Source organism: Macrotis lagotis, chromosome 7 (genome assembly GCF_037893015.1).
Source record: "Macrotis lagotis isolate mMagLag1 chromosome 7, bilby.v1.9.chrom.fasta, whole genome shotgun sequence".
Taxonomy (NCBI): Eukaryota; Metazoa; Chordata; class Mammalia; order Peramelemorphia; family Peramelidae; genus Macrotis; species Macrotis lagotis.
This window is the reverse complement of record NC_133664.1, coordinates 190,871,614-190,899,144: the sequence shown is the minus strand read 5'-3', so window position 1 is coordinate 190,899,144 and position 27,531 is coordinate 190,871,614. Positions and strand designations below refer to the sequence as shown.

Sequence of the window (27,531 nt, the reverse complement as noted above, 5' to 3'; positions counted from 1 at the left end):
ATAGAATATGTCCTCTTTAATATTTCTACATAGAAACATATACACACCAATGTGCATAAATTATGCATAATTTCAAATATGTACATATTGAAATTTTATTTCTATATCTTAGTCCCCAAATAGAATATTCTCTTCCAAATCTGGAACATGTAGTTAAAACCTGAAACCTGAATTAAACACCAAAAAACATGTGAAACTAGACAATATTAAAATCTTGTCAACCAGCTAAATGGAAGATAGAGTGACAAATATTATTATGTTTAATCTTCCCCAAACCCAAAATTGGTCTTAATATTTTTTCAGGACAGCAGAAGTTCAAAAGGAGGAAAATCTACTGCCAAATAACTCAACACCTCCTTCAAAACCATAAAATGTGGAAGAAAGTCATTGAAGATGAACAACGACTAGGCAGTGGGATGGAAAAACTAAGTCTAGAAAAATCCACCCTGCATCAGTCTTCAGAACAAATACAGGCAATCCAGGAAGAGGAGGAAGAAAAAAGGAAACCCAAAGGAGAGAACACAACTACAAATGTGACCCAATGACAATTCACCAAGCATTGCTTGAAGCCAGATTGATTTGTGCACAGACTCCTTGCAAGCCAGCACAACATTTAGACACAACACTGTAGAAATGTGGGTTAACACACCAATGGCTGTTTCACTTGGGAAGTTTTTGTTGGGATTTTGTGTTTTGTTTGTGTTTGTGGGGTTTTTTGTTTCATTTTTTTACAGTGAGGTACATTGCTTAAACTCATATGCTCAGAGAAGCTTTCTCACTGCAACACTGGCTTCCACAATTTTTTTTTTATTTAAGGAAGAAATATAAGCATATGTGGGTATCAAAACACATGTGTAACACCCAGACACAGACACACATATAATCACACAGAGCCAGAGTTATTGTTTGTACACTTCAGCAACATTTATATAAAATATATAATGGTCACTAATAATGCAAATCATAAATGGGAATTGTGCTCCATGACACATTTGTGTGTGTAGGTACACGCACGTGCATAGGATTAGGAGTTGTAATGGGGTGTATTTGAGTGTGTGTGTGTGTGTGTGTGTGTGTGTGTGTATGCTTGTGTGTGTATATGTATTGTATGTATGTATGTGTGTAGGGGAGAGAGAGTGATCATTGAGAATTTACTAGATTAGCTGTAGCATGATTCAGCACATGTGAACAAACACAAGGTGCCAGTATTAAGAAAGTTACATCTTTGGTGATAAAAAAGCAAAATCTGTAATAGATGTTCTCTTTTGAGAGGCAATAAAATCTCCCCCTGCGGTAGAAGGTGCATTCACTGCTGTCTTCTTGCCAGAGTCATTTGACAGGCAATACTGCTCTCAGGCCTTTCAGAGGCCCGCTATGACCAACCTCAGACCCATGGGAACACAGGTGCTTTACATAAAGTTAGCCAAATGAACATTGGAAAAATAGGAGTGCATACTTGCACCCCATTTATCAAGGATGAAGATGACAAATGAAGGCACTATAGCATTCTTTATTATTTAAGGAAGGACCTGTGATCAAATCATTTAACCAGGTTACTATTCTAGTCAGATGTAAAAGAAGGGCAGGATAGGCAGTAGGCTAGAGAAAAATTACATTCTTGCAAAGATTCTCCTATGACTTCCATATTTTATGTAAAGGATATACAGTTTTAAGTATACTTTACAATACAGCTATAAAAGAATGAAATGTTTCTAACTGGTTATATAGTAATTTTGGATTACAGTGGAAGTTTTATGTATTGATAACTAAGAAAGGATGGCTTATTAGAAGGACCAGTGATAATTGCAACTAGCCAGCATGAAAGAGTAGAATTATGCCTGCTGTAAGACATGGGTTACCTAGCTTCAGTTTCCAGGCTTTGGGTACACCATTGTGTTATTTTTAACAAAGAAGGAAATTGTATAGCGATTGGGCCTGTCATAGACTTTTGTTGTTGTTGTTGTTTCCACACTTGTTTATGCTGTGAGCCAAACCCCTTTTTAAAATTGATATTCACTTTTGGATATTTTATTTCATATAATATTATATTTGTCAATAGTTAGTTGTTATGGTGTAAATATAAAGTTTTTTTGGTCTTGTAGATAGTGTATGCTTAAAAAACAAAAGGGGAAAAGAGACACATTTTTATAAAGTTATTTTTTTATCACCAATTTTATATATTATAGTTATCTTCAGCCCAAATGACAAGGTTGTTCATAGAAGCCTGTGGTCATGTGCTGATCTTTGTATTCTATCTTGGGATCAAAGACATGAGAAGATTATGTCAGATATACTGATATTCAATGAAAATTTACCAAGTAATTTTTGCCCACTTAAAAGAACCAATTTTCTAATATAGAGAACAATTAGGTATTAATCAATTCACCTAAAGGATAATTTTTACCAAGAAGACCCTGTCTCCTATCTCTTTTTTGTTTAACAATAATGCTTTCTCTGGCCCTGCTAACAATGCAAAAAAGAAAAATAGAATTTGTTTTCTTATAAATACATTTATTCGTCTCTTCTTTTCCCAATAGGCATAGAACCAAATAATTGCATAAAATACCTTCATTTTTTCATAAGCAGATATTTTTTTCTCAACCAATGATTTCGCAATAACCTATGATGTCTTTGTAAATAGACAATGAATAAATAGTAGAAAATGCTCCTTATAACTATTTTCAAATTCTGAGAGTAGGGGGAACGGAAGAAAACAGATGTGAAGCAAATGTTTATTTAAAGCACTAGAATAGTTTTCTAGCTTCTTTCAGTATTTTCTTTTTTAATTACCCATGTCTTTACTATTAAAGTATATATTGTTTTGATTCTCCTGGACATGATGGCCAAATGCCTTTATTTTTTCACAAATTATTCTGAGTCCAATATATTTCATACAGGAACTTGAATCATTTAACTATACTTTGGGTCAGGTAGATTTTTTTTTAATTTGGATTCCCAACCATCACTTGTGATGCTGTCCTAAAACTCACCTTTTTTATTTTTTTTCTAAACTGAAAATGAAGCCAATAGGTATAATCTAGGAATGTAGTAAGTGCATTAAGTAAATAGGCAGGGAGATGGTCTTACCAAAAATGCATAATTGTTTCTTATTAAAAACTAGAAATGTCAGATGACAGGTAGCCAAGCAGTGGTCTTCATCTTTCAACTACCTATATACTTAGGAAGTTATTAATCATGGGAATGTATAATGATGAGTGTCAATTGGAAATAATTTTCCTCAAATGTTATTATTCAGATCTAAACAGAGTAATTATATTTAGAAGTTATTTCAAAAGGGAATAAATAGTTCTTTAATAAAGGAAGAAGCTGGTTGGGAAATAGAATAAGCACCAATATATCTATGATGCTTTTTTAAACTATTGCATTGAAATCTAAATTTGACCCTATGGATATTAACTAATTGTATTTTCTTTTGGTAACAAAGCAACACTGATGTTTATTTCCATTTCCCTCAGCTATTTCCTAGGGTGTCATCATATCTATTGTAAATCATTCTGTTTTGTTAGGGATACATTTGTAGGTATGATTTGACAAACTCAGGTCTTAATAATAAAGGAATTTCTAATTAGTCCATTCTGTATATCAGCTCTAAAAAGAGGAACAGATTAAGTTGATGCTAATTGATTGATTTAAACTGGGTAAAAAAATCACTTCCAGGGTGCTTTTAGGACTTTTTTTCAGTCACTATCTACTGTACCTCATCTAAATGAACGAGGACTTTTAGGAACTTTGGAAAGTAGTTTCTACCATTAAACAATTGTGAAAATTTCCCATGACTAGAATTTCAGATGTAAACAATCTTTTAAAAATTTATTTATAATTAATGTATAAACATGGTTTTGATAGGAGTAAAAGATGAAGACATTAGCTTTGTATGGAAATTTATATATTTTATATATATATATATGTATGTGTGTATATATACATACATGCATACATATATGTGTATATATGTATGTATACATATATATTTATCAGTCTTTCTCAGATAAGAGCAAAATCCATATCAGGTAACAGAAATTGTATTCATTTTGGTGAATGAAGATTGATTCTTCTTGCTATCTCTTAGTTGTTTTCCTAGACTTTCCCCTTCCCTGAAAGCCCAGGCAGTGGTCATACTCTTAAACTTGTTTTTCATTTACAGTGTTTATATTGAAACCCAGATATATAAAATGTTGGTTTGAAATTATCTAATGTAACATATGCCTTATAATGAATTTTTACTTTACTCCTAAATGTCCCCATTGTCTCAGCCTTAAAAATCCATTTCAGTGTAAAAGTTCGGGGTGGGGGGAGATCTAATATTTGTCTAAATAATAATTTAAACAAAGAAATTTAAAGTATTTTCTAAGTAATAAAGTTATACAAATTTTCATTCTAAATAAAGATTAAGGTTTGAAATGATTAACAAATATAGACTTGATTGTTATGTAGTTAGTTCTCAATTTTCCATATTATTGCAGATTTAAATGATAAAAATCCAAAAAAATTACATTTGATTTTATAAAGTGTTTTGTGTGTATATATGCACATATATTGACATACATATAGACATATGTAATGTCTAGTTTTCTACAGAATTCACATTATTTGAAACAAAGATGAAAACAAGCAAGCTGTAACAGTCTGATTCTCTTGAATCTACATCCTGATCCTTCTTCAATCATTTGCTGATCTCTATTCCATTAGGAGAGAGGATATCTTCATTGCAATTGACTCCTAGAAATAGCATAACACATATCTTATGAATATTATAATTTTCTTCTAGATTAGAGTAAGGAATAGATGGAAATATCCATAAGACTGAAAGTAGATGAATTCACCTTCATTCAGATAGGTGAGCACTGACAGTACTCTGAAACGAAATTGGTTTCTTTTACCTAACTTTTTAAATAAATCTATTATAAACTAGGTTCCTTTTCAAATAAGTTCATGTCAATAGACCTGGACAAACTTCTTCTCCAAGTACTGAAAAAACAAACGGGCAAACAAACTGGTGGATTGTAATTGCTGAGCCATAGCCAATAATTGGAAACATGGAAAATGGGAGAAGAGCCCCATACTGATAAATGAATGTTATTCTATTTTTCAAGAAGAGGAAAAAGAGTATTCTACAAACTAAACTCAACAACAAAAAGTTTGACAAATTTCTAGGTGTATTTTTAAAGGAATGATTAGTGAATATCTCTAAAAGGAAGGAAATTGCAAAGATTCAGTCAGCATGGCTTCTTCAAAAAGAGATCATACCATATTAATCTCATTTCCATTTTTTCGAAATGTTTACTAGATTTATAGATGATGAAAATAGGTTAGATATTTATTCTTAATATTAGAAAAAAATTCTTCCTATTCTTGTGAAAAAATTAAGATATTTGGGATAGACAATTATATGTATTAAGAACAGAGTAATCATTAATATTGCAATAACATATTACTTACAATTCATCTTAGAGAGTGAATTTCACAGATGGGTAAATTATGACAAGAAAGCAGTGCATCTGAGAAAGTACTCAATGTTTTAGTTCACTGAAACAAAGTAATAGTGTAATAATATTCTCACTGAGAATCTAAGTAGCCAGGGCTGGGAAGGTTAAGCTTTATATACACACACATTACCCTGGTCAAATTACATATGGAAGATTATGTTTAGTTCCAAGGAAGTTCCAATTCAGGAAGAAAAATTAAAAGCATTCTAAAGAGAACAAACAAAAATAGTGAAAAGTCAAAAGATTATAAAGGAAATATAAGCAGAAGAGAAGGCTTGCTGAAGTGAAGAGGTAATGTTGCTATTATCATGAAGGGCTCTAATACACAAGAGGAAATGGATTTTTTTTTTTGGCTAGACCCCAAAGAATAAAACTGGTAGAAATAAGAAGTTTTAAAGAGGCAAGTTTAGACTTCATGAAAGAAAGACTTGCTGAAAATTATAGTTACCCAAAGGTCTTACTGTAGGTAATAATGGGTTTCCTCTTCCTAGATATCTTAAAGAAAATTCAACCATTTAATGGTACAATCTTTTTTTTTTTCATGTCAAGAGTTTCTATGTGGTTTTACAGAGAAAAATAGTAGGTTATATTGTGCACTTTCTCAGATTCCCCTAAGTCTGGAATTGAATTAAAATACATTACTAGTACACAGGAGCAGCACTGGCACTATTTTCAGAAAATCACAAAATGTTAGTGCTGGAAGAGGCCATAGTGCAACCCACTTATTTTACACAAAGAAAAACAAGGACCTAGAGAGATTAAATGGCTTTCTCAAATCAAAGAACCAGGAAATCAGCACAGAAATAGCATTCCTTTCACTACACCACTTTTAATTTGTAATTTTCTTTCTTGAACTAACTTCATGCTAAATTAGCTACATTTTCTCAGTAGAAATTAAAAAAACCTCAACAATGACTGCTATTCAAATTGTTTGGTACACTTAGTTCCTGTATCAAGAAAGAAAGAAAGAAAGAAAGAAAGAAAGAAAGAAAGAAAGAAAGAAAGAAAGAAAGAAAGAAAGAAAGAAAGAGAGAGAGAAAGAAAGAGAAAGAAAGAAAGAAACAAAAAGAAAGAAAGAAAGAAAGAAAGAAAGAAAGAAAGAAAGAAAGAAAGAAAGAAAGAAAGAAAACTAAGAAGACAAAAATAAAATAAAGTGTTGAGTACCTTTTGACATTATCATACCTATTTATGGACAAAAATGGAGAAAAGATCTATGGAATATTTGAGATGGATAAAGAGATTGTCTTTGTCCCAAGATCAGAACTTGAACAAAACAAAAAGTATTAAGTACTATGCTTGTCTTCTGTTAGATAGTCTAAGGAAAAAGCACTCTCTGAAAAAAAATCATCTTCATAAGAACCAAGACTTCATTATAAAATATTTTGCCAATTTAATTGTAATAAATGTTTTCAGATCCTCACAGTTCTATTTACTTTTTTAATAATTATTAATATTGTCTTATTTTAACAGTTGATCAATCAATTTTTGAGTATGTGTAGTATGTGGTTTTTCTTCAGTTTTAATTCATATGTAAAATGTACTATCAAATGATAATAGTATGTATTGAAATTCTGCATCACATTTATAAGATAACATTAACATCAATTCTGTATTCTTTGTAGTCAATGAGATATTTTTAGAATTGAATTTGATTATTTCACTTGAAACAAGAAGAGTCTCTTTTAAGAAGGAAGAGGTCACATTTTGAATATGGTTTTTGATTTCAGATACAAATTTGGTAAAAAAAAAGTATAAAACAAAAATTACTTATTACAAAATTAAGGAGGGTCTTGTAAATGAGCAAGAAAATATTTTCAGATATGTGAAAGCAAGAAAGGTTGTAAGTCATAAAGCAATGAATTGGTAGCGAAATTATAAGGAATTTGGAAGAAAGACTAAGGGCAAATTATTTTTCTATTAAACTTAGACCTTATGCTACTCTAAATCAAATGGGTTTAAAAGTTCCATATTTCAACATTGTCTTCCCTTACTATAGTGAATCGTCACAAAATATTCAATGTGAATTAGCCATTACATCTTGGATGAACTGATGCTAGGAAATTATTAAAAATCAGGATTTCTTTGCTATTAACAATAGTTTTGTTTCTCATCTGTTAACATTCCACCTGTCACTTTATTGTAAAAACATAAGAAAATGCTTAATGGTATGTATATAATATGTTTGATGATATAATTATCACTTTCCTTTTATTAAAATCCTAAGTTCTTTTTGTAAGATCACATTGTATTGTAGGAATTTCATTTTAAGAATAAAGGAATCCATTACTAAAATGTTATATTTAAAGTGGGGGAAAGCATTTATAGCATATGTATAATCACACATGTATATATAATGTATATATGGTTTATATTTATATAATCAATCATACGTAATAGTTTGATTTCAGCATATATTTGGTCATTACCAAAATTTAAAGCTGTTTTATAATCAGTCTAAAATATTTGCATGGGTGTTATATATTTTTTTGCTTTTGTGATCCTTTTTCTCACTGATGATTGGCAGCATTTTTAAAGATTTTCACAAAGTAATATATTTGAATTTTTTTAAAAAATGTATTTTTGAAACACTAAAAATAAAAATAATTTTGCTGCCTATGTAGATATTTCCTATTTCATAGAAGTGATCAGAAGTAGATTGACCTTTGATAGTATGCCAAGGTGAAAAGGGAACTGGATTTGTAGTCAGAGAACCTGAATTCACATCCCAGTAATGCAATTAACTGTGCAAATGAGGCCAACTCATTTAACCTCTCTGAATGTTGGGGTTTTTTTATCTTTAAAATTTGAGGATGCACTAAATGACTTCTAGGGTCCCCTCTACTTCTAAATTTATAATCCTATGATATTTTTCTCTTGATTCTTATAGCAATAACATCAAAATAAGTAAGAAACAGCAGAAATATGCAGTCAGAATTGTTTGTTGTGGATTTTTTCTATTTTTTTATTAAAGATGTTTTCCTGTTTTCAGGTATTTCTAACCATTTTACTACCCTCATGGTAGCAATCTGTCAGTGAAAACTATCAGTCTGTCACTGAAAGTTGTCAATGAATTCATTTTAAGAATGAAACTTGGGAAGCTTTATTAGAGAGTTCTATTTGAAAGGATGTGATGTGGATTCTTTTGGAGTTCTCAAAAGGTAACATTTTCATACACCTGTTCATCAGAGTGACAATTCAAAAGGCACAAATTTTTAAGATACTGTTGTTTTGTTAATTTATATTCTTGTAGTCAAATTTCTCTAACTATAGGAACTTTCCAAAAAGAAATTGTAGGGATTTTTACAAGTGAAATAGATGTTTTCCTTTCACCTGTATCTAATACTTAATACTTGTCATCATAGTCAATATATTTGCACATTCACATATAGTTAAGTGACTTAGTTGCTTTGTACAAAGTAGAATAGTTGTACAGAGAATTCTTTTAGATAAACATGATTTATTTTTGTGACTTTATAATCTAAACACTCATCAGAAGGTACTCTTTTGCCAGAATTCCTGGAAGTGCCTCTTGGTAATATGTATAATAAATATGTATCCAAGTTTATTAAAATTATTTATCACAAATTAAAACTTTGAGTGTTGCAATGTGAAGACAGATGTGTAACATAAATATAATTCTATGATATCATGATTACTGTACTTATTCTTTTTATGTTTTATCATCATGGGCATTCTGGTTGCCCACAATGTAGTGATAGCTAAATTTTCCATGATTCATTGAAGTTCCAAATTACATGGTTCTTGAATATTTTTATAAACATACACTGCAGAAAGTTGCTGACCAATATACTTATAAACTTATACTATTGAATTGAAGCCTATATTAAAGATGGAAAACTCCACTAAATCTTCTGTCTTCCATAATATGAGACAAATTAGATGATCTCTTCTTGTGCCTTTCTCTTTTCTCTCCAGTTCTTTCTCCTTTCCTTTCTAAAACTTTTCCTTACATTGCCAGTGAATAACCTTAATTTCACCAAAAGAGAATTTTTTTACGTTTTTGCAAGGCAAATGGTGTTAAGTGGCTTTCCCAAGGCCACACAGCTAGGTAATTATTAAGTGTCTGAGACCGGATTTGGACCCAGGTACTCCTGATTCCAGGGCCAGTGCTTTATCCACTGCACCACCTAGCCCCCCCCTAGATTTTTCAATAAAAAGAAATATTGTCAAATTACTCCAAAAGAATCCAGACATAGGCAAACTATTTGATAAGCAAAAACAAGTAAGAAAAAACAAATTTAAAAAAGGAGCACTTATTCATGGTTTACAAGAAAAGGCTAGAGAATTCTCTGCTACATCTAGAGCAAGAAAAAGGTTATTTGATTAAAAAAAAAGAACTCACACTGGTCAAGGTCCAGAGGAGACTGACCTAAACCAATGATTCTCAGATATTTTTTGGTAAAGTAAATATGTTACTTTTCCCTGGTGTTTATATTGATTAGAAGAAGAGCTGATAACTGCATTAAGGAGTTGACTCCTGGCTCAGAATGGAGGAAGGTTGAAAGTTTATAAAAATATGAAAGGAGTATGTAGGAGATAGATTATAATTAGGTAAGCTAGTTTTGGATACAGGGAAATGAGTAAAATATGGCTCATCTTCCCATGATGTGATTAATCACCTGCCATTTGAAGTTGTGTCAGGGGTCACTAAGGGCCTTTAGTTTCCACTTTGTAGATTATTCACAAATCTAGACATATGGGATCTGAAAGGGTTAAGTGTTCAAGAGGGCTAAAAGAATAAGAAAGAAATTGAAAAAGAGAATTGAATTAATATTCCATGGATTCCTTCAAGAGTAGGCAGAAACAAAATAGCTCAGCTCTCTTACAAGTACTTGCGGAAGGATGAAAAAAAAGTACCAGGCAGAGAAATAATCAAGCAATCCAAAAGAAAAACTGAAGTGCATTTTCTTCCCCCCAGTCCTTGCAAAGAAACAACTATTTATACATATTGGGGCAGTAGGCAAAAGGTTCAGACAGAAAAGATCGATCTTGGAGTTTATTTCTCAGAAATTTTCCTTTGGCGATAAAGACTAAACTGGAGAAACTTGGAGGAGCTGTATGGCTTAGGGAAATAGGAGTCAGACTAAAGTTTAGCCAAGGGAGTCTAGATCCTGCAACTATGTCATTCTAATGCCAGATTAAGGCTCAGGAACCTGTGGACTTTTTCCTTAAAGGATAACAATTGGAACACTTTTTAGACAGCCCTGATTCAGACTTCTACCTTCTAATATTCTCCTTTGATCCTTGAAAAATAGAACACTAATTGCCTAGATCCCTATTTATTCAGAATAGGATCAATGAAGAGCCTATATTTCATTCAAGTATATAAACTCTTATACTGACAGAAAATTCTAATTTGGGAAGGGGGGGTGGATAAAGTCTAGAAAATGAGCAAAAATATAAAATATCAATAATATAAAAATATTAGAGAAACATGCAAAAAAATTATAAATTATTTACAAAGATTCAAAGGATATTGTTTGCCACAAATTCTATTTTTCCTTAAAAATAGATGAACAAACCTTTAAAAAAGAATTTCAAATTGGGATATAAATACTTGGTTAATAAAAATTTTTTAAATTCCCCAAACAGAAAAAATTTTAAAAATTATTTCACCCAATTATATGCTAAAAAAATCTTTTCTTAAAAAATAATGCATTTCTACTTCCAAATTTAAAAATAGCTAAACAGAATAAGTAGTCTTTAAACTATTTGATCATGAAAAAAGATGCTAAACTAGACACAAATGAAATCTCAAAGAAAAATATTCAGAATCATTTAATTTACTAACACATTCTCTCAAATGTTCAAAAAATAATTAAATACTAAAGAAATTTCTTACACAAATCAGAAAAGAATAAATTATAGAAGTTCATTCTTAAATATAAGTATAGTCTATATAACCTATATCAGGAGAGATAATGAAACTTTATCCAAGATCTATAATGAATATTGTTACAAAAATTTTAAATGAAACTATCAATGAGACTAGACTAACATTAGCAAAATAATTTTAAAGCAGTGGCCAACTAGGATTTCTACTAGAATTAAAGGCTTTTTAGAATATCAGGACAATTGTAAACATTAGAGACAACAATAATAATGTAAATCATCCAAATCATACTATTATATCACTGCATATAGAAGTATCTCTTGACAAAATATTACTTCCATCAATATTTTTAAATTCTTTAAAAAATTATAGGGATAAATATAATTTTCCTAAAATGTCAAATAATATTTCTCTAAAAATCATGAACCAGAATTATATGTAATGGAGATAAAGTGGAGGTATTTCAAAAAAGAGCAAGAATAAGGCAAGTATGTTCATTATCATCATTATAATTTGATATAATGTTTGAAATCATAGTTAAAATAATAAAACAAGAAAAAATAAATTAAAGAAGTGGCAACAATTAACACATTTTGAAGAAAATATTATAAACAACATAGGGATCCTATACAGAGTCAACTAAAAAGCAACATTTAAGCAAAAAATTCAGAAAATAAACCCATACAAATTATTATCCTTTCTATGTCCATTGCCAATGAAATCTAGCAGAAGGAAGTAGAAAGAACAATTCAATTCTAAATAATTTCCAGATGTGTAAAATATTTATGAGGACATTTATTAAGACACACAAAACCTAGATGAATAAAGTTAGAAAACACTTATTATAGAAATGACTATGGATATAAACAAGTGCCGATTTGTTAATTACCCATGGTTGTGCCATGCTAATGAAATAAAACTAAAAACCTTTCTAAAGTAACTTACTTATTCAGTGCCATACCAATTAAACTACTAAAATATTACTTTAGAGAGCTAGTCACAACAATATAATTCATTTGGAAGTCCAAGATTCAAAAGAGAATTAATGAAAATATTTGATGAAGCCTATATTATTCAGATCACAAACTATTTTGTATGTCAATGATTCATAAAATGTTTTTTTTTAATAGGAAAGGTGATCAGTGGACTATATTAGGTGCACAACATACAGGAAAAAGCAAACATAGTATTTGATACAGCCAACATCTTCAACTAATAAAAGGAAATTAGTGAAAACATCAATTAAGAAATTCAGAAGAGTGTCTGCAGAAATATATTTAGAAAATTATTTTTCTTTTTGTTCTCCCAACAATTTTCTTACCTCATTGTATAAATTCAAAACCCTCGGGGATATAATTATCATTAAGACTAATACCTTTGCACATTGGCCCAAATAATAATACTAATAATACTAATACTAATACTACTACTAGTAATGATGATAATGATAATGATAATAATATATTGATCTCATCATGTCTTATATTCTAGTTTTTCATGAAGTGAACAAATTTTTTCAAAATCTATCCTTTAGAATTATGTATTTATTCACCAAATATTGTAAGCATTTTATAATTTCTTATTTTGACAATAATGTATAAATTATTCTGATTCTGATCACTTCAAATTAATTCATACAAGTCTTCTCAGGTTTTTCAGAGAGTTTTTTTCATTTCTAACAATATAATAGTATTCTATTGCATTCATATCTGTTCATCTATTCTCTAATCAAAAGGCATTCCTTTAGTTTCTACTTCTTTGCCATTACAAAAAAATCTAGCATAATTTTTTGGTACTTATAAATTCTTTTCTTCTTTCTTTTATATTTTTGAGATATATAAACCAAGGGTCAGTAGTGCCATTTCAAAGAGCATGCATAATTTATTATCTTTTAAGACATAAATGACTATTTTGTTTAGACCAGTTCTCAAACCATTTTTCACAATTAGCTCCAAATGCACACATATATAAAAAGTCATATCATAAATGAGAAAATTTAGAAAGAATCTATTTTTGAGACAATTGATTTGATGAGTTCATGACCAAATGGTCATATCTTGGACAGCTTTGATAATGTGAAATTTTTAAAAAGTTTTTGTACAAATGAAACCAAAGCATTTAAATTATAACTAGTCATTCAATAGCAAATAAATACCATTCAATGAACAATAACCCCAAAACTGTTCCAAGCACTTGGGACACAAAGTCAAGAGATGAAGTATTTTGCTCAAGAAACAGTAAGGATGCCAGGTTATTGAATGACAGGGTACATGGAAGGGGGAATGTGGGAGAAAGCAAGAGTAAGATAAGGAGAAAATGGGAAAAATAGGAAGGGGTCAAGTTATCTTGGGCTTTAAAAGACAAATAAATATTTTAATTTTGATCTTGTAGGTAATCAAGAACAGATGGAATTTATTGACACATTGGGGAGGGGAAGTTGGTATGGTCAAAGTTGAACTTTAAGAAGATGAATTTGAAAGCTGAGTTGAATTTAAACTTGAATGAAGAAAGACTTTAGGCAAGCTATTACTCCAGGTGTGATGGCACCAAGGTGATAACAGTATCATAAGAGAGACAGAAGTATATACAAGAGATGTTGTAAAAGTAGTATTGACAGACTTTGACAGATTTTTGTATGTGGGTCATTAAATTTGTCAATTAGATCATTAGTAACTTTGGAAAGAGCAACTGCATTTAAATGATGAGTTTGGAAGATAGCCTGTAAACAATTAAGAATAAGAGGAAATTAAGTAGTGGTACCTTCCAGATGGGCAAATGTGACAAAAAAAGGAAAATGATTATTGTTGGAAGGGCTGTGTGTAGATAGATTCAATCATTCTGAAAAAGAAGTTAGTTATGTCCCCAAATTGCAATTATTAATTAAAGTCATTAAATTGTAATTATCGGTACTCATCCTACAGTCTAAAGAGAGCAAAAAAGAAAGAAATGGACCCATATAAGCAAAATATTATAATGAATTGAGTTTTGTTTTTTATTTGATTTGAGGAGAAAAATTATAAAAACGAACTTGCTCAGAATATAGTCCAGCCAAAATTAGACTCAGTCCAACCTCCTCTGCTATATTCCACAATGCATTCTAAATGGATATGAGAAAGGATAATATTAGAGATCATACCAGAAAAAGATTAGAAGAGAAGCAGTTTACATCTCTGGATAGGAGATTTATTCTTAGTTAAACAAGTGATGGCAACAATCACAAAAGACAACTTAGATAAATAATTATATGAAACTGAAAAACTTCTGTAAAAAGTTAATGTTTCTAAGAAGAATGATCAAACAGGAGAAAATGTATCAAAATTTCTCAGGTTTGAATTTTTAATAACTAAAATGTAAAGATAACTAACACATAAACAGTACTGTTTTGAGTTTGCATAGCTTAATACTGTACAAATACTTTTGGGACACATAATTTATGTGTTTATATATTGATATACATATATATGTATATGTATATATGTTAATTTATATTACTAAAAGTCATTTCTCAATAGATAAGAAATTAAAGAATATAAAAAAAAGTTCTTAAAGGAATTGTAAGCCATTAAGGCATTTGAAAGAATCTTCCAAATTACTCAAAAATAAGAGAAATGCAAATCAAAACAACACTGAAGTTTTACATCACAGCTAGAAAATTGACAAAATTTATAAAATATGGAAATAAATATGTTGGAGGAATGTAGGAAAATTGGCACACTATTGATTGAGCCATAAAAGAGAATCATCATTCTGGAAAGCAATGAAATTATGAAATTAAATGGTTAAAATATTCATATATTCTTATACAATTATTGCACTATTAGACTTATATTCTAAGGTGCTCATTGATAAGTCCCCATATAGAACAAAATATTTATAGTAGCATGTTTTGTGGCAGCAAACATCTGAAAACACAGTAGATGTCCACCAATTGAGAAATAACCAAACAACTTATAGTATATTATTATAACAGAATATTAATATGCTAAAACAAATGATGGTTTTGATAAAAATTGAAAACCTGGAAATGCATGATATGTGGCAGAGAGAAGGAAGAACCAATAATTAATAAATAAATAAAAGTAATCAAAAGAGCAGTTTTAAAATAACCAAAAGTGAATGTTGCAAAATTACTAATAAAAAGAATGGCTATGATAAAATATATAAGAAAATATCGTCTACTCTTTGGGAATGGTGGAAAGTTCATGAGTGTGATATATTACAGAAGTTTTCAGGCTTTTTTAAAAGTAATAATCAATTTTACTGATTTTTTTCTTTTTTTCTTTAAAATATCATTTATTATATATAAATATGGGCCTGCTTTTTGGTAAGAGCTAGGAGAAAGTTTACTGGGAGAAAATTTAAATACAAAAATTCATCAAAATTTGTTTTAATAATAAGAAGCTTTCATTTCTATAGAGGATAATCCAGACAGTTCTCAATTTGTGATGAAAATCTCTAAAATTTTCACCTGTCTTAGACATTTTAGATCCAAGTCTGTCTCAAAAGTCTCTGTCAGAATCGGCAGTTTAGTTTCCTTTTGCACAAAAGTATACCCAGGAAATCAAATTCAGAAATGAACCATACTTGACTTAATAATCTTTCAAAGGGCAGAGAAGTTCAAGGAGGGACAAACATGGAAGTTCATCTTAAACTGGGTCTAGAGGTCTAGTTCAATTCATATTTCCTCAAGAGTGAATTTGAAAAACCAAGTACTCCCTTGGAATGGCCCTCACATTTTCCAAAGCAGATTTATGTCAAAGACAAGACTTGAACCTGCACAGGTCTTCCTTTTATGGCAAGGTCAATTCTCCAATCTATTATACTCCTATTAATCTTATGGGAGTAATTATCTTTATTAGTATTAGAAGCGAAAAAGCACTGGACTTGCAGTTCAAAGATTGAATTCCAAGCTAAGCTTTGCCACACATTCATTGGTTGATCAAGGGCAAAACATTTCTAAATAATTTTTGTGTGTGTGTGTGTGTGTGTGTGTGTGTGTGTGTGTGTGTGTGTGTGTACTAGGCAAGAGAGCTGGGTTAAACAATCTCTCATATCAATTAAAATTTATTAACCTGAGACTTTCAAAGACAAGGGTGATCTTTTGATTCTAAAAAGAAGAATTTTTAGGTAAATTTTTAATAGGAAGCTATAAGAAGAGAATTTGCATCTGTCATAAATTAAATGTCATAAATTAACTGAACATGCTTTTTAAGAAATCATTTGTAACAAAAATACTGGAAAAATAATTTTTTCCTCTCCACATCCCTGATAATAGCAGGTACATTTCCATTGTATATAAAACTCATGACTTGAATGACACAGCCGTCCAACTTGCAGTTGTACTCAATCAATCCTGGACATTATTCAAAACTCACTAAACCCCTTTTCTCAGAAAAGGGATTTTCCTAGAACCGTAGTCATTCATTTCTCTGTAGAAGCAGCTTTCTTGGACCAGGTCTGAGGTTCAGTGCCAGAGTTTCAAAACTTCTGTTCTGAGTATGAGTGATTCAACTTGTCTCAGAGAACAATTTTTCTGACTATGAGGAGAACATAACCAGAATGCATTTGAACTAGCATGTTGAAATTACAGGTGTTAGAATGTCCTTTGGCACAGTCTCGCACAGGGTTTTAACATAATAGACCTGTTTAAAATCAGATTTCAGTAATTTTTCCCAGAGAGTCTGACAAAATCAATTCCTTGGGAAGTAAAGGGATTTGAACTTTCTCCCCCTCTCCTTCTTCTGCGCTGTCTCTCTCTCTCTCTCTCTCTCTCACACACACACACACACACACACACACACACACACACACAAACACACAATCAACCACACACAAAGAAAGCTTTATCACGTGTAGCCTTAGGCTTACAGCAAGTTGCAAAGAAATGGCTCAAAGGCTTGAACTGTTTCTGTTCTCAGGAAGCTGAGATGCCGTCAGCGCCTTTGCCAATGTGGCTGGGGTACTGCAAGCTTCAAGTGGAGAGAGACCGTGAGAAGAGAAAAAGGAGAGCAGACTGCCTAAGGGAGGTGGAAAGCATATCCTTCATCCCTCTTTCCTCCTTATCTGCTCTATCTGAGCTTATCTCACTTACCCACCTAGGACAGTCTGTATAATTTTCTTTTCTAACTTTATTCTGAAGAGTTGTGACTCCACTTCTACCACAGATTATTGAGAGGCATCAGCTGGCTTTAATTTCCAATTCAAGGTAAGATTTAATTCTTCTGCCTCATTTTCTTAATGTTCCTAACCAGAAGTTCCAGGAATTCAGGCTTAATGTTTCCCTTCTTAATGGCCTACCACTCAACCAAAGTAGGACTTTGAGAGAAGATGTGCCCCTGGTGGAGATAGCTGAACATATGAAGAAAAATATGAAAAGGAAAGAAGATAGGAAGGGAATAGCTTCTGTTTCTTGCTGTGTGAATTCATAAATTTATATTCCTACTAAACACACATATATATGTATATCTACTAAATATATAGGTATATACATAAATATTATGACCAAATCATATTCATCCTTGAACTCAGGTTTCCATATTTTTTTATCTAATTCAGGGATCTCATGTTGCAAGATAAAAGAATCCTAAGTGACCTGTAGATTAACACTGTCATAGGTGATATAACAAGAAATGTTGTAACCAGAGATAGAGTGTATGTGCATGCATATTTATGGATATAAACAATAATATATCATATGGACTAATTGTGTTATTTATACATATAGACATACAATCATACAGAGATTCAAGAGACTTTCATCATTTTTAGATACCACATTCCATGTCATACCACTTGGCTTATGCCAATGTTCTCTTTTAGGCTATTCCCAAAGAATTCTGTTGTCTTTTTATAAGGGAGACCTTAGCTGGAGTAAAAAAAATGAAGCATTCTGAATAACTGAGTTTAGAGATAAATGTGAAATATCCATGACTATTTTTACCTTTGTATTTATGTAGAAAGAATATGAAATAAAATATATTTCAGGTAGATATATATCAAAGGAAATATTAATTATCTTATAGAAAAGGTTAAAATCTATAACTTTTATTTGGCACTATGGGAAATAACTGATGAAAAAAGCATTTGGTCTCAAAGACTGTTGTAAAATAAAAGATTATTTCATCTTTTGTATTTTTAGCATCAGGTTCTGTTTTTCCCTGTTCCCCCCCCCCCATAAAATCCATTCCTTTTTAACACCTATTATAGCAGCAATAATATAATAACAACAGCAATATTTAAGTCAATTTACTTAATCTCCATGCCTAGCCATGTATACTACATACCACATCTGTGGTTCCAACTAAAGAACCTTTAATAGTTGCTTAGAAACTCTCTTGTATTTTATTCTTGAGTCATGTATGAAGCAAATATTACTAAATGTTTTTAAATCTGAAGTGTTCCTATTCAAATGGTGGATCCATTATTAAGTTCAGCCAAATGCAAAAATATTTTAAATAAATGGGCACCTCGGTTATGAACCAGACTCAAGATGAAGAGCATATATGTACAAGACCTTAAGTATATCTCACCTTAACATCAATTTGAGGTTACATAATCCTGGCCTTCTTTATCTGGAAGCACATGGTGAAGCCTCTTAAAATTAAGCTTTCATCATTCAGGATACAAATTTCAGAATAAATCTCATTCTTAGGAAAAATTTGCTTTATTATAAGTTCCTTGGAATTAGATGACATTTTATTCAAGTACAACATCAGTGAATATGCCTAGAGTTCTTTTATGTCTGTCACTTAACTGAATTATTCATGGATATGTATTAGATATATTCCATTTCAATCCTTCCAAAAGTGATACAAATTAATGCAATTTCAATATTTCCCTTTAATTTATGTTTTTATTACTGTTGCAATCGTGGTGTTATTATATAAACTAGTATAATTCTAAAAGGGCCGTGTTTTGTTTATATGTTAAATTGTAAGGATCGTAAAACTTTGAATTCATATTTCTAAATATTTGCATTAATTATGGTCATTTCAAAACAATAATTTGTCATCTGAAACCCCCATGAGCTAATATACTTGTTTGAGTTTTATAGATTATCCTGTAAATAACAGTGATATATGAATCTGAGCAAGAATTGACAGAGTGAATGATCATGGCTATTGAAGCTACCCCTATTTGTTGTCTCAAAACAGTAACAAATTCAAAAAAGAAAGTTAAAAGAATTGAGAAAGGGGGAAAATAATAAAACAAAGGAAAAAATAAAGTAATCATCACAGGTAAAATAATAAAGGAAACATATGAACACCCACAATGTGCCAGACACTGCACAAACCACTTCACAGAGATAATCTCATTTCTCCTCACAATGACCATAGATGTTAGATCCTATTATTATTCCTATTATGCAGTTGAAGACACTAAAACAAATGAAATTGTGATTTGCCCACAGCTAGACAGTGTGGGAGGCTTGATTTGAACTCAGTTCTTCCAAATTCCAGTACCAGTATTCTATGTACTGCACCTCCTGACTGCCACTAGAGAAAATGCTGATTGGAAAAAAATGAGTAATGAAAAAATTCCAATAAAATGAATAAATATTATGTTATAAATAAAAATTAATTAATATGGAAAAATATGTCAAGACATATGATGGAAAAATCTGCAGAAAACCTTAAAGAAATAAATGAGGATCTGGTAGCTAAAAATATGGAGTTAAAATGAATGGAATAAGACCAAAAATGTTGAACAGGAAAGTTGATTACTTGGAAAATTTGGGTGGACAATAGCTGTTAAACAGTGAGGATACAGATATGAGAAGATGGTAGAACAATTAACAAAATTATATAATAAAATAACACAGCTGGAAGATTTGAGATCTCTATGAATTAAGAAATACTAATCAAGCAATTTTAGAATTCATGATATAATTCAAATAGTTCTTTAGTCATGACAAATAATTTGAAGGCTTAGACATTTCCCATAATGTTCTTGAACTTTCCAAATTCCCCAAACTAAAAATTATGAATGATGTAAGGTAATTATAACCATATCCATAGGAAAAAATACCATGAAATACAAAGAGGTAATAGTACAATGTATTAGCACCAAAGAAAATTAATCCCTCTTCTCTAACATGCTCATTAAATAATCCCTACAATTTCATTGTCCACACTCCAGAATGGTAGCACCAAGTGTCCTACGGACTTGTATTCCTGGATCTTCCCAGCAATTTCCTCATTGCTGCAGTAATTTATACAATCATATACTTCCGCTGCCCACATCCCACCATTCTGTGGCAGTAAATCATATAAATCAACTCTGCCCAATTCGCCTTTCTCCTTCTGAAGAGGAAGGCACATAAGAAAGTGGAAGAGTTCTTCAACTAGGGTGGCAGTGTGTTATTAAAGCAGCACACAGAAAACTAAAAAAAGACAAGAAACAAGGACAAAGAATCAGTTGGTGTGTGTCTGTGTGTGTCTCTGTCTGTGTGTCTGTGTGTGTGTCTGTGTGTGTGAGAGAGAGAGACAGAGACAGAAAGACAGAGAGATGGAGAGAGAGAGAGAGAGAGAGAGAGAGAGAGAGAGAGAGAGAGAGAGAGCATTTTAAAAAACATCCAATTGCTCCCCCCCCCCCAAAAAAAAATAAAAACAAAACTCTGACCACCGGAAAGCAAAAAGAAATAATTCAGGAAAACTACTCAGAAGTTTTCAATATAGAAAAAAGCACTATCAAAAGCACTAAATGCTTGCCTCCAAAAAAGAAAAGAAAAGAAAAAACTCTATACTGCAAACTGCAAGAAACATAATGGCTGTTTAAAAATTTTAATGACAAGAAAAACACCTTTAAATGTAAGAGAAAGAAAATTCATACTATAGATTATTCTAAACTCATCCTAAACCACCACAAAAAGGAATGGGAAAAAAAAGTGTTTCCTAAAGTACTAAGATGAGCAAGGTAGAATATATGGTTATGTATTATGGGACTCTTAGTTTGATTCTCTTGGTAGAAATGTCAGGTCAGAAAGTCCTGAATTCAAATCTGACCTCATTTGCTCATTGCCTGGATGACAATGGGTAAGTAACAATCACTTAGCTCAGTTTCTTCATCCATATAATGATATCATTATAGCACACACACCTACCTGGGTTGTTGTGAGGATAAAATGAGATAATATTTGGAAAGTGATTTGAATATTATATAAATAGTTTTATTATATCAATAAAAATGACAAATATTCCATAGTGAAATACTTGATAGAGTTCTACAGGAAAAAAAAACATACATACACAAATGAGCAAATTATCCTCCAAGTAAACCACCCTGAAAAGAGAAGCAAAAGAAAGCTAAGCAAATAAAGGGATAGCTAGATGATGTATTGGATAGAGCACCAGGCCTGGCATCAGGAGGACCTGAGTTCAAATCCAACCTTAGAAGCTTAATAATTACTATGTGATCTTAGACAAGTCACTTAATACCATTGCTTTGCAATACCCCCCACCAAAATAAAAGTAAATACAAGCTGATAAGTAAACCACAATTTAAAAAATATGACCTCCAGAAATGGAAAAAAAAAAAACCTAAAATTAGAAAAAATGCTTTATAGGGTTAAAGACAATAAGAAAAAAAAAATCATAAGAAAAAGACATTTAGAGATTTCAATATAATAAACATAATATGATAAAGACAAAAATAATATCTAAATAGAAATGATGGTCAATCAATAATTCAAACATTGTCAAAGAGTTGGTCAAAGGATCTCTGAGAAAATATTGACTAAACCACAACACTCCACCTAGAGATGAATCAATAATTACGAGACTAAATACGAGAATTAGAGAGCATATAAAAAAGGAAATGAGAAAAAGAAGAGAGAGGGGAATGTGTGATATATCCTACCAGATCACTGGCAAACAATGAAAGGGAAAAAACGCATGTAGTCTCAGGAAGAGAATCTATGAAATAATGGGTTAGGGAAAGGAAAGTATTGTTCAATGGTGAGAGGGAATTCCAAAGAATAACAATGCCATGAAAGTGAAAAATATTTTGTGATAATATTTATTATTAAAAGAGTATATAAAGATATGATGTTCAAAAAGAGCACTACATCTGAAACTGTTGTGCTTCCAAAAACAGTATTCTGTCTCAAATTTAAGGGAATAAGATTCCTGTGGGCAACTGACATCCAGAAAGACGGTACAGTCATGGAATCAAAGAGATAATTTCATGATATTTGAGAACGAAAATTACTGTGGGAAGAGCAAAGACCAGAAACAAAATGTCCAAATAGTAATACAGGAACATTTTTTACTATGTGATACATACACACAACATACACACACATACACACACACACATACACACACACACACAAATGCACATTCCACATATTTTAGGAACCAATATATCTATGTCTGATGCAGAAAAATAAAAAGAGGGGGCAAGGTAGCAGCTAGGTGGAACAGTGGATAGAGCATCTGCCTTGGAGTCAGAAAGATGCTAATTAAAATCTGACCTCAGACAATTAATACTTACTAACTGTGAGATTTGGGCATGTCACTTAACCCCATTGCTCCCCCCCCCCCAAGAAAATAAAAAACAGGGAAAGGGCAAAATGTACAAATAAATAACAGAACTATTCAAAAGAAGATACTCAAGATGGATAACATAGAAGCTCTAATTCCATGCAGAATAGAGGGATTGAGGGTTTAAAAAATATAAGAACCATAAGTCACATTAAAAAAGGGTAGACTAGAAATGGAGAAGAATCAATGGAGAATATTTTGGGGGGAAATGGTGCAGAAAATGAAAACAAAAATAAAATATAATATTGAAAGGGAAATGGGTGGTATTAGCTATAAAAAGAGGACATAATTAGAAAGCCAAATAAAAGCAAGAAATAAAAATGATTAAATGAGTGAAATAAAACTTTAAATACTAGTGGAATAGCAAGCAGCTAGGTGGTACAGTGACCCTGCAGGCAGGAGTACTTAAGTTCAAATCGGGCCTCAGACATTTAATAATTACCTAGTTGTGTGGCCTTGGGCAAGCCACTTAACCCCCATTGCCTTGCAAGAAACTATAAAACAAACGAACAAACAAAAAACCTAGTGGAATGAATGACAAATAGGCAGGATTAAAGGTGAGGCAAAAATAATTCATGGGAATAGAGGTCCCTTCCACAATGATGAAGAATTTTTAAAAAGTCATCAAAAAGACTGAAAATTAAGGGTCTAAATAAGACAATAAAGTGAGTTAGAGATTAGAGGAAAAATACAAAATGCCACAAATTTGTTATTTACTAGAAAAAACATCTGGTAAGAAAATAGATACATGAATAAAAATGAAGCCTTGAAACAAGAATTACTATATATCAGGAGAACCCAGACAAGCACAATTTATAATCGTGCTGTCTGAAAAAGCAAAAACAAATTTTTGCAACATAAAAAGAAATAAACAAGTAAAATATATAATTTTGAAAATAATGATACAATTCAAGATTAATATTAAATTTATTCACTGAAAGATTTTACACAAATTCAAAAAGGAAAAAAGTAACTGAATGAGAAAAAAGAAAGTAAAAAGTATTAATATAAAATTTTAATTTCCCTTTTTTAGTGTTTGATAAATCTAAAAGAAATATAAACAATAGGATAACCAAATAAATGGCTAGAGAAAATGTATATTAAAGATGTATGGTGGAACTACTATGCAATATAAATATCCTTAGCACCATATGGAACAACTATTAACCATATACTGTGGCACAGAGAAATTACAATAAATTGTAGAAGGGTAGAAATGAAAAACAATTTGAAGAACACAATACAATTATTTAAAAGTAGTAAACAATTCAGGGAACAAGAGGAAAAGACATGGATCCAAATGAGAACTGACAATTTCTAAAATATGGATGAACTGAAAAGCAAATCATAGATCAATTAATAACTATGTAAAATAAAAGGCTATGATGAAATTCAAATTTATGGGACACAGTTAAAGTATCATTCAGGAGTTAATGTATATTACCAAAATTATTTTTAAGAATTTGAAATTTTTTAATTAAATTATATTGATTTACAATTAAAGAATTTAAAATTTATTTTTTTGTTTATATTCTTAAATATTTTATTTATTTTGAGTTTTACAATTTTTCCCCTAATCTTACTTCCCTTCCCCTCACTCCCCACAGAAGGCAATTTGTCAGTCTTTACATTGTTTCCATGGTTCACATTGAGTTAAATTGAGTGTGATGAGAGAGAAATCATATCCTTAAGGAAAAAACATAAAGTAAAAGAGATAGCAAGATCAGACAATAAGATATCATTTTTTTTTCTAAATTTAAGGTAATAGTCCTTGGTCTTTATTCAAACTCCACAGTTGTTTCTCTGGATACAGATGGTATTCTACATTGCAGACAGCCCCAAATTGTCCCTGGTTGTTGCACTGATAGAATTGAGTAAGTCCATCACTTCCATGTTTCTGTTAGGGTGTACAATGTTTTTTCCTGGTGCACAGCATCAGTTCATGCAAATCCTTCCATGCTTCCCTGAATTACCATCCCTCCTGGTTTCTAATAGAACAATAGTGTTCCATGGCACCCAATATGCCACTGTTTGTTAAGCCATTCCCCAATTGAAGGACATTTGCTTAATTTCCAATTCTATGCCACCACAAACAGGACTGCTATGAATATTTGTGTACAAGTGATGTTTTTACAGTTTTTCATAATCTCTTCAGGGTAAAGACCCACTAGTGGTATTGTTGGATCAAGGGGTATGCACATTTTTGTTGCCCTTTGGGCATAATTCCAAATTGCTTTCCAGAAAGGTTGGATGAGTTCACAGCTCTACCAACAATGCATTGGTGTCCCAGATTTCCCATATTCCTTCCAACATTAATCATTGTCCTTTCTGGTCATATTAGTCAAAGAGGTGTGAGGTGGTACCTCAAAAATGCTTTAATTTGCTTTTCTCTAATAAGTAGTGATTTAGTGCAATTTTTCATATGAATATGGATTGCTTTGATTTCTTCATCTGTAAATTGCCTTGGCATATCCTTTGACCTTTTGTCACTTGGGGAATGGAATGGTTTTTTCAAAATTTGACTCAGTAGTTCTCTGTATATTTTAGAAATGAGTTCTTTGTCAGAAATACTAGTTTTAAGAATTGTTTCCCAATTTACTACATTTATTTTGATCTTGGTTAAATGGTTTTGTCTGTTAAAAAGCTTTTTAATTTAATGTAATCCAAATTATCTAGTTTGTTTTTAATGATGTTCTCCATCTTTCTTCCTTCATCATAAACTGCTTCCCTTTCAAAAGACCTGACAGGGATACTAATCCTTGATCTTCTAGTTTGCTTATAATATGGTTTTTTATGTCTAAATCCTTTATCCGTTTTGATCTTATCTTGGTATAGTGTGTGAGGTGATGGTCTAATCCAAGTTTCTTCCATACTAATTTCCAATTTTCCCAACAGGTTTTTTTTTATTGAAGAGAGAGTTTTTATCCCAATAACTGTACTCTTTGGGTTTATCAAACTGCAGATTACTGTAATCATTTCCTGTTGGGGAACCTAGTCTATTCCACTGATCCACCACTCTATTTCTTAACCAATATCAGACAGTTTTGATGACTGATGCTTTATAAAATAATTTTAGATCTGGTAAGGCTAAACCACCTTCCTTTGTATTTATTTCATTGAATTCCTGGAAATTCTTGACTTTCTATTTCTCCTCATGAATTTACTTACAATTTTTTTCCCAAATTATTAAAGCAATTTTTTGGAATATTGATTGGTAGGGCACTAAACAAGTAGTTTAGTTTTGGTAGAATTGTGATTTTTATTATATTGGCTCAACCTATCCATGAGCAGTTGATCATTTTCTTTGTGTGAGAAGTGTTTTGTAATTGTTTTCAAAAAGTTTTTGAGACTCCCAGGTATTTTATAGTGTCTTAGGTTGCTTTGAATGGGATTTCTCTATCTAGCTCTTTCTGCTGTATCTTGCTAGTCATATATGTGTGTGTGTGTGTGTGTGTGTGTGTGTGTGTGTGTGTGTGTGTGTATATATATATATATATATATACATATATATATATACATGTTGAATATTTATGAGGAATTATTTTACATCCTGTGACTTTGCTAAAGTTGCTAATTATCTGTGTAGGTTTTTAGATGATTTTTAGAGATCCTCTAGGTATACCATCATGTCATCTACAAAGAGTGAGAGTTTTGTTTCTTCCTTCCCAATTCTAATTCCTTCAAAGTCTTTTTCTTCTCTTATTGCTGAAGCTAACATTTCTAATACAATATTGAATAGTAGTGGTTATAATGGGCATCATTGTTTCACCCCTGATGTTATTGGGAATACCTCTAGCCTATCCCCATTGCATATAATGCTTGTTGATGGTTTCAGATAGATATTGCTTATTACTCTAAGGAACAATCTATTTATTCCTAAAGTCTCTAGTGTTTTTGGTAGGAATGGGTGCTGTATTTTATTGAAAACTTTTTCTACATCTATTGATATAATCATATGATTCCTCATAGGATTATTATTGATATAATTAATTATACTAACAGTTGTCCTAATATTGAACCAACCTGCATTCCTGGGAGAAATCCTACTTGATCATAATGTATTATCCTGCTGATAACTTGCATTTTTACCACTTTTTACTAAGATTTTATTTAAGATTTTTGCATCTATAAGAAAGGAAACTATCCTCCTCAAAGGTACCATAAACAATAAAGTAATTTCAATACTAAATATATATTGCATCTATAAGGGAGATAGGTCTTTAATTTTCTTTCTCTGTTTCAACTCTTCTACATTTAGGTATCAGCACCATATTGGTGTCACAGAAAGAGTTAGGCAGAATTCCATCTTCCCTTATTTTTACAAAGAGTTTATATAGAACTGGCACCAACTGTTCCTTAAATGTTTGATAGAATTCACTAGTGAATACATATGGCCATGGAGATGTTTTCTTAGGGAGTTCAATAATGGCTTGTTGAATTTCTTTTTCTGATAAGGTTATTTAGGCTTTTAATTTATACTTCATTTAATCTGAGCAACTTATATTTTTGTAAATATTTGTCCATTTCACTTAGATTGTCCAATTCATTGGCTTAGAGTTGGATAAAATAATTCTGAATTGTTACTTTAATTTCCTCCTCACTGGTGTTGAGTTCACCTTTTTTCATT

The 27,531-nt window shown here is 31.2% G+C and overlaps 2 protein-coding genes across 3 annotated transcripts in view; both read left to right on the top strand.

The window, feature by feature from the left end:
* PDE3A (phosphodiesterase 3A) overlaps positions 1-4,419 on the top strand; it is a 399,420-nt gene extending 395,001 nt beyond the window's left edge. The window contains exon 16 of one of the 2 annotated variants that reach the window (XM_074194319.1): positions 304-4,419. In XM_074194319.1, coding sequence (XP_074050420.1) covers positions 304-545 — 242 coding nt within the window. In that variant the 3' untranslated portion in view covers positions 546-4,419. The remainder of the gene's footprint in view (positions 1-303) is intronic. The other variant, XM_074194320.1, reaches the window with a different exon arrangement.
* Positions 4,420-17,478: 13,059 nt separating this feature from the next.
* The window catches only part of SLCO1C1 (solute carrier organic anion transporter family member 1C1), a 118,264-nt gene continuing 108,211 nt past the window's right edge, over positions 17,479-27,531 (top strand). Inside the window, exon 1 of the transcript XR_012470160.1 lies at positions 17,479-17,566. The gene's annotated coding sequence lies outside the window, so the exon portion shown is untranslated. The remainder of the gene's footprint in view (positions 17,567-27,531) is intronic.